Source organism: Chaetura pelagica, unplaced genomic scaffold (assembly GCF_000747805.2).
Source record: "Chaetura pelagica isolate M959 unplaced genomic scaffold, ChaPel_1.0 scaffold846, whole genome shotgun sequence".
Taxonomy (NCBI): Eukaryota; Metazoa; Chordata; class Aves; order Apodiformes; family Apodidae; genus Chaetura; species Chaetura pelagica.
Window position 1 is genome coordinate 401,104 of NW_009953518.1, and position 8,634 is coordinate 409,737.

Genomic DNA, 8,634 nt, shown 5'->3' on the forward strand with positions numbered 1-8,634 from the left:
GGAAATTCCCGTTTTAAAAAATTAAATTAATAAATTATTTTCAGATACTTCAGCAATGTCCTTTGCTTTTGCTGATGTTTTGATATATTTCTTTTTTTTTTTTGAAGTTCATAAAATAACACTCTCAGCCTTGTAATGGTCATGTAGAAAAAGAACGACGATGGAAAACTACCAAAGGATGATGTGGTATCATACAGAGAATGCTTCCAAGGTTTGAGTGGTGGTGACAACTGCTCCTCCCAAATGCATGAAGCCTGGTCCATCTCCAGACCCCCATGTTGGTATCTGGGTAGTCAGGATGCTCCTGGAAAATGGTTCTCTCTTTCACAGGCAGAAATAGCTTTCCTAGGTGGTGGCAGAGTGAAGGGAGGGAGGGAGATGAGATCCAACCCGTTCCATCTGGTCCGTGACAGAGGCAAAAGCAAAATCTGAGGTTAGTAGCAGCAAGACGTTAGCGTTCGCTAACAGGTGGTGTGGTCCTTCTCCCCACATCCTTTGTGTTGTGGTTTACAGAGACAGCCCAACGCTTAGACTGCTGATACTTGTTCATCTTCTGCAAAAGAAGAGGAAAAAAAATAGTCAGTGATTCCCTCAGTCCTCTTCCTGAGGGCACAGAACAGCCCCCAGGTTTTGATTGCACAGGTTCTGTGGAGATTTCACCAACTCATCGTGAGGTTTTCACTGTCTTACTGATCAACCACAACCTGTTCAGTATCACCATTTAACCAATCCTCAGGTAGTCTGAGGTACTGTATGTAATAAAGCTCTACTGCCAATCAGAGAACCCCAGATCCTCCAGAAGGTACTAGCATGCAGCTCCCACTATCCCAAAAGCTGCTGATTTGGGAGAAAAGCCAGTGAATTACTTTCTAACATGCAGTGAGCGTGGTATCCCAAATAAAATTAAGCAAGCACTTAAAAAATAGTAAAATAGCTGTATCTAAAAGTGTATGGTTAAATTTAGTTTAGAAAAATTCAGATTAAAATGTTTGAAGCAATTACTTCCTTTTTTTTTCCCCATCAAAAACATTTAAAATCCCAACTGAATTAATGTTGGACAACTACATGTTTTACCATACATTTGAATTGCAGTAATAATATATATGTTAAATAGTGTTCACATATTTTAAAGAATCAAGATAGGATCATTTTGCATCAGCCATTGTTTTAATCTAAATCCACACTCACTTTAAGCCAGACTAAAATTGAAGGAAACGTTCACAACATTCTAACAAAAGCATGAGTTCACTAGCAAAGGGTACAGAGAGATCACATAAGTGCACAGGTATTGAAAGCAAATCAGCAGATAAACAATGAAGTAGGAATTCCCCCAACTTGAAGTTAGTTTGGACACAACATAAGAGCAGCCTTTTTCAGAAAAATCTCTTGTATTTTGGTCACCAGAAAGATGCCACATTCGGCAGCATCGGCTGTTGCTTCAAACAAAATCATGAGGAATTTAATTGGAAGAGACACTGTCAGGCCAAGCTGGGCTGGGAAGTCAGGTTTTATTAAATGCACTTTTGCAGAAGAACAGAAATTTTCTGGTACTCTGTTCAACACTTTTAACCCCAACCTCCAGAAATCTGTGTTGAGGAATAAGGCAGCTTCATGCCAGAGCATACGAATACAAAAGTGAAACGAGCTACGGGTCGTACAATACTCCACCAAATCCAAAATACTCATTTTGGGTTATCACCCTGATGCCATCCTAATGCAGCAGCACATCGGTTAATCCACCCAGAGAGGCTGGAGTATTTCTGCCTATAATTTAGAGCCTGACAGTGTCCCTTGAAGCCACCATCAACTCTGAGAGGGGACAGATTTTAAAGAAAGAAAAAGTATCTACATCCTCTCAAGTATCTCAGTTGTATGGGAGGTCTCGTGTATATTTAGATAGATTTATTTATATGTAATTTAAAGTCTGTTTGCTGTCAACATGCTTTTTCTAAAGGGAAGGCATTTTCTTTTTGAAGTGTATGTCCATGCACCCAGATGTGCACGTGCACACAACCACACAAACGCCTTTGGAGATTAACCCAGCATCAATCTCCAAGAACGACCAAGAGAAAAAGCCCAGAACATCGTAGTGAAGGAAACACTGCACAGACCAGATTCACACAGCAGTTCACTCAACATCTACCAAGTCAGGTGTTGCACATACCATCCTCTTCACTATCTGCGCCAGGCAGATCTGCTAGCTGGGGGCTGGACGGCTGCCGACTATGCCACTGAGGCATCTTCGCTGCAATACAGGCCACCGGGTCACTACCGAGAGGAGCTGATGAAAGTCTAGAGAGGTCACTGTGCAGCATCTTTGACCTCTGCACTGCCACACTATAGTCTGGAGGTTTTAGGTGTGGGTGGTGGGGCGATCCTTCCTTTATGTCCGCTAAAGAAATCCCCATATATCCCGGAGGGGTGGGCGGTGGCTCCCTATACCTATCGTCCTTCTTAGGTGAGGTGACACAGTACACTGGCACAAGAAATAAGCAATGGAAATGTTAAAGAAGAAAAACAAAGGAAACAAAACGTTAAAAAAAATCATGAAATGTTACAATGGCAAAACAGAAACTGATAACAAAACGCCAATGCAGAAACACTGATTATAACGACAGCAGCAGGCATTTATGCTTTTGTTTAGGTTTTCTACTTATTTTAGGGAGTCAAAGTAGCAACAGGACCCGTGAACTCATTAGGCAAGATGCCAGGCGAGTGGCAACAGGACTTTAACCTTGTCTACACTCAGGTTGCAATTGCAGCTCTCACTGTGTCCCCACTCCAGCGGCTCCCGGACGCTGAGGAGCCAAGAGCTGGCCCAGCCACGTGCTGGGAATCCCACCCAAAAGGCACCAGGGCAACTTGCCCAAAGCTCCTTTGCACAGTGTGCTAGAGACCTGTGGCAAGAACCGTTGGTCAACTTGAACAACCCCTACTTCATCACCCACCAGTGATAGGCTGAGCAGAAATTCATTACAATAAAATCCCACTGTATCAATGCAGTGTAATGAGAGGTTCAGCCACCCAACCAGCTGTGCTGCAGGAAGAAAAACCCCTAGCACCACAGGAAACTGCTCTGGTGAGGCAAGCTGTACACAGAGCCTGGGTTTATTATTTTGCATTTTCTAATAGCAAACACTGGCTCATCATGTCTATAGTTTCCTTCCCTGTTCCTCGGCAGTTTAGGTCACACGGACTCTCAAACCAAAGCTTAACTTTTCTTAAGCTCCCTCCCCTCCCACCCATGCCCAGGTCTGGGGCTCATGTGCATGTTAAATTGGGCTTTTTCCATGTACATGTTGCAACAGGAGAGTTTCAAAGCTAGGGTAATTTAAAAAAATCTATTAGCTGAGTGAATTTGCATTCTTCTTGTGGATATGTTTTAAACAGTGCATGTTCATTTATTATTTCAGCAGCTGTAATGTTTCCTTATCTTACAAGAATGTGAAAGGGTCAAAATAAAGGAGTACTTCTTATTGTGGTGGACCTTGGAGATTTTGGGTGTTGGCATCAGGAACAAGAGCTGGTTCACATGCCATGGACTCAATTCACACTTGGGCTTTTAAGAAAATAAACTAAATTCACATAGTTTTAGCAGATTTTAGCAGATACACATGGGTACAGACAGTGATTTATATTGCTGATTTATAGGCATCCTTTTCATTTAATGAAAACTAGCATTTAATTGGGCAGAAGCAACGAAGTCTTTCTTCTCCCTGAAGGGATGGGGAAGGGCTGGATCCTCCAAGCAAACCCCCCTCCCTTTAGTCTTTGTTGGTTTTGCAGGAGGACTGATGAGAGTGGGTAAATTCTCCCTGAAAGGAGAAAGTTTCAGGCTCCCTAGTGCTATGCAGCCTAGTCCAGTAACCAAAGTAGGAAAAATGTGCCCTTTGTAATGTTCCAATTCATAATATTTCACAAATTCTATCCAAATAAAACACTGTAAAAGCATTTAATGTCCACAGCATTAAGTGTCTGTAATTTCTGTCGCCCACCCCAAGTCTCGGGACATTCCAAAACCTTTTCCCAAGGAATCCTCCTTCCCAAGTGTCTTAATTGCTCAAACATTCACTTTGTAAAGAAAACAGGGTGAAATTCCACACAGTGGTTAAGGGAAACATAACTAGAAGGCAGGAACGTAAATTTTGATGTCTACTATAGGTAAAAGCAATGGAAAAACTTTTCCCATTGGATGTACAGCAATGGCACATAATCAGCCCACACCTTCTCTGCTGGTAAAGCAAAGGTTGCAGTAAGAAACATTCCATGTTGCAGAAGGCAGAGACACACCTGGAGTTCTGAAGCCACCACATTCATGGACTCTGCCAAGACCACTTTCTACCACCTGGATGTGAGCAGCACCTTTCCAGCTCCATTTTTAAGGTCTCAAGCAAGAAAGCTTGTGCCAATCTTTTTGGAGGACTATTCAACACCAGCACTCATTAAGCAAACAAACTAAAGATGCCTGTTTTGTAACAATATTCTGAACTCATGCAGTCATTACTGATGCTGGCAACAACCTGTTTGCAGAGAATAAGTAAATGGGGAAATTAAGTGAAAAGAACTTTGGCACATGGGATGATGGTGAATAGCTAACAAATTTGCATTTGCAAACTAGAAATGATATCCACCTCTTATCAGATTTTCTTAAGCAGACATACACATGCCCTGCTGAAGCCCCTTGCTGAGTGCTCCTTACCAATGTGCTGTGAGCAAACATGGGGGGGAAGCTTCGTGGTGCAGAACATAAAGGGAATTAGAAGAGCTGTGAGCAAAGACAGCAGGTACTGAACAGCTAACAGGCCATCTCCTAAACCAGCTCACAGGCTCCTGAGCAGCTCTGAAGGGCTGAAAGGGCAGAGCACATGCACAGGAGTGAGATGTGAGCCTGTTTTCTGCAAGGCTCCACCATGCTGCCTTTCTTCTACAAAGTCAAGGAGAAAGAATGCAATCCAAGACCTCCACCCTACATGTGATGTTTATTCAGGCAATTACCTTTGATAACATAAATGCCTCTAGCAATCTAGTGAGTAATTAAACTGCATTTCAGCTGCACCTTTGACTTACAGTCTAGAAAGCTTTGCACTCCATGTTTTATCTTGCTTCTAACCCAGTTAATTTAGTTTTGGCTGCTAAACTCACTAGGACAGGTGAAGAACAACTGGCTTGGTAGAACTATGCATCTTTGAAAAGACATTTTATAAAATGTTCCTCCTTTCATATACAGCCAAACTGCAGTTGTATAGCTAAATAAATGGCAATTTAACACAGCAAAGATATGAAGGGAATCTGCTTTGCCCTTGAGCTTCCAGAAGCCAAAGCCCTGTGGATGAAAGATGGCCCAGCCCCAGGGAGGTAGGAATGCTCTCAGCAGTCATACTCTTCCCTCCGGGGTTCATGGAAAGTCTGCATTGCATGGACTTCAGGAAGCCAAGCTCCATGCTCCTTGCCAGAGGATGGGTGTTTCCAAAATCGTCCAATAAAAGAAAAGGTCATGCTACTGAGAGGAACTGCCTGACATTTTCATGAAGCCAGTTCTCCTGCAGATCCATACTGAGACTGGGGAGCGTACTGGTTTATTATTTCTGTTTCCTAATGCAAAAGAAGGTGGGTTGAAAACACACTGTGTAGTGTTGTGATTAAAACCACATGTGAAGCTGCATTTAACATGCCATCCCGGCCCCAGACCTGCTGATGTCATTTCTTAACAACCTAATACCAAAATGAAAAACAGATGTAGAAGCTTCCATGAGCTGTTGGCTGGGCTTACCTATCAGGCCTTTTTCTGTACTCGAAGTCACAGTTTTGTAAGTTGTATCAGCGCCTGGTTTAGAGTCCAAAACCTCCGTCTGCTCTGCTGTAGAGTTCTCCAGCCCCTTCCGTTTTATCGTCCCATAGTTTGTTTCGTAGGTGTCTGAGAGTGAGCTGGAGGAGGCCCAGCTCTGCCGAGACTGGTCGAGCTCCACGCTGCCCTTCGACTGCCTGTTGGGTTTGGAAAAGGCTTCGGAATACAAATAAGCCTCCTCAGAGTAACAGTTTGTGGGATCAACTTCAGCTATCGGTCCATCCAGCTGGGTGTGACGGTAAGAATTGAGGAGATCCCAGCTCTTCTGGTTTGGGATATTCTGGAAGTTGTCGTGAGAACTACTTGAGCATGAAGTCCAGCTTCCCCGGCCACTGTCTGCTGCCTCTACTGTGATATGCTCGTGGGAGATCTCCTCATTGCTCATGGAGGATGTGAAAGCCATCCCTCTGATGAGAGCAGGCCTGGTGATTGACCAGCTAAATTTGAGAGCAAGCAGAAAGCAGAAAACAACCTCATAAGCCGTTTTCATGAAGCCAGTTCTCCTGCAGATCCATACTGAGACTGGGGAGCGTACTGGTTTATTATTTCTGTTTCCTAATGCAAAAGAAGGTGGGTTGAAAACACACTGTGTAGTGTTGTGATTAAAACCACATGTGAAGCTGCATTTAACATGCCATCCCGGCCCCAGACCTGCTGATGTCATTTCTTAACAACCTAATACCAAAATGAAAAACAGATGTAGAAGCTTCCATGAGCTGTTGGCTGGGCTTACCTATCAGGCCTTTTTCTGTACTCGAAGTCACAGTTTTGTAAGTTGTATCAGCGCCTGGTTTAGAGTCCAAAACCTCCGTCTGCTCTGCTGTAGAGTTCTCCAGCCCCTTCCGTTTTATCGTCCCATAGTTTGTTTCGTAGGTGTCTGAGAGTGAGCTGGAGGAGGCCCAGCTCTGCCGAGACTGGTCGAGCTCCACGCTGCCCTTCGACTGCCTGTTGGGTTTGGAAAAGGCTTCGGAATACAAATAAGCCTCCTCAGAGTAACAGTTTGTGGGATCAACTTCAGCTATCGGTCCATCCAGCTGGGTGTGACGGTAAGAATTGAGGAGATCCCAGCTCTTCTGGTTTGGGATATTCTGGAAGTTGTCGTGAGAACTACTTGAGCATGAAGTCCAGCTTCCCCGGCCACTGTCTGCTGCCTCTACTGTGATATGCTCGTGGGAGATCTCCTCATTGCTCATGGAGGATGTGAAAGCCATCCCTCTGATGAGAGCAGGCCTGGTGATTGACCAGCTAAATTTGAGAGCAAGCAGAAAGCAGAAAACAACCTCATAAGCCTTTAAAGTAAGAGTGAGATACTCAGAGACAATTATATTGTTTTAGAGATGAACTGTGAAGGTTATAAACGTAAGGAACGTCTCTTATTGAATTGATTCCACAACATCTAAGGACAGAAGTTGCTATCCCAAGATGACTCCCACATATTACATCTTATGGATCAAGGCTTAATATCCAGTAAGACAAAACCAAAAGCCTCCAGTTCAGGGTGTCATCTCAGGATAAGTTCTCATCATGCTAAAGCAACATCACCTCTTGTGTGGAAAGTCCCAGGAAGACAGTGCAGAAAGCTTGCAGTCTGCCTAAGCAACAAATGATAGTGATAAAAATCCTTAAAAATCACATCAGAGTATGTTAAATGACTGGCACTTCTGACTCAGAGAGAACTGGTTATATCGTGTTCTACCCTCACTACTGCTTTAATTTGTTAAGTATCATCCTAGCTTTTAACACATTTGCAGTCTCCTGCAAGAGATGTCCATCTGAACCTCACCAATGGGAACAAGCTGCTGTCTTCACAGGAAATACTCTTGGGAAAACTGGCTCTTCCCATACGGAGCAGCCAGTAATGCAGCTTCTAGAAGGAGCTTAATAACCACAGTAGAGTTCATAACTGTGTCCTGACCAAAGCTTTGCTGCCCCTTCTGACACCAGGACACCAAACCCAACCTAACCCAGTTGTGCCTTACCCTGGGCATGGCTGGCCATAATCAGCCAGTGGCTGAGGATGTTCTTTTCTCTCTGCTCCCCCAGAATCCACCACAATGAGGGACTGGGACAAACTCCTCTCATCCTGCAGCGCTGCTGACATCGAGTCCACGGAGCAGTTGCTCACGATGCTGGATCGGGAAGAAATCTCACTGTGACTGGAGTCTGAGAAGTTGTCAGATTTTGTGGAAGGGATGAGAGCGTAGCCTAAAGGACAGGAGAAAGGAACATCGTGGTCAAAAGGCAATTTAATTTAGTATGTATGACAACAAAGCATTGACACACACATTTCAGCAAGGGTATTTTAAAGGAAAAACAAGCAAACCCTGTTTGCATACAATCAGTCCACTGAAGATCTCAGGGTGCTAAAGCTTTTAGCATCTGTCAGCATCCAGACTGTAATTTATTAATGCAAGTCTGATGACACCAATAACCTACCTGTAACTCCACTACTCTCCAGACCAGAGGGTTAAATCTAAACAAACAGGATAAACAGCTGCAATATGAACAGTGGGTGGACAGACCAGGTCTCCCCAATTTTGCACACGCTGAGCCCTCTAGGGTAAATGCAGCACATTTCCCACTGTTCCTCTGCTCTACTGTCATGTGAGACTCAAAAAAGATTTTGGCAGTGGACGAGGAGATGCTGACTAAGGTAAAAGCCAGCTATTAGCACTCAGGGATTAGCCATATGGTCCATTTCAGTTTTATTATCTGATCCAAAATTAACAGAGGAAGGAGAAGCAGGAAATGCAACTTTGGCAGGAGCTGGAGCAGACACCAGAGTTGCT

At 43.9% G+C, this 8,634-nt stretch overlaps 1 protein-coding gene across 1 annotated transcript in view; it reads right to left on the minus strand.

The window, feature by feature from the left end:
• Positions 1-527: 527 nt before the first annotated feature.
• RAPGEF6 (Rap guanine nucleotide exchange factor (GEF) 6) overlaps positions 528-8,634 on the minus strand; it is a gene marked incomplete at its 5' end in the record, with an annotated part of 38,697 nt that continues 30,590 nt past the window's right edge. Inside the window, 4 exons of the mRNA XM_009999476.1 lie at positions 528-553; positions 2,165-2,476; positions 6,579-7,090; positions 7,825-8,050. Of these exons, the coding sequence (XP_009997778.1) occupies positions 528-553; positions 2,165-2,476; positions 6,579-7,090; positions 7,825-8,050 (1,076 nt within the window). The remainder of the gene's footprint in view (positions 554-2,164; positions 2,477-6,578; positions 7,091-7,824; positions 8,051-8,634) is intronic.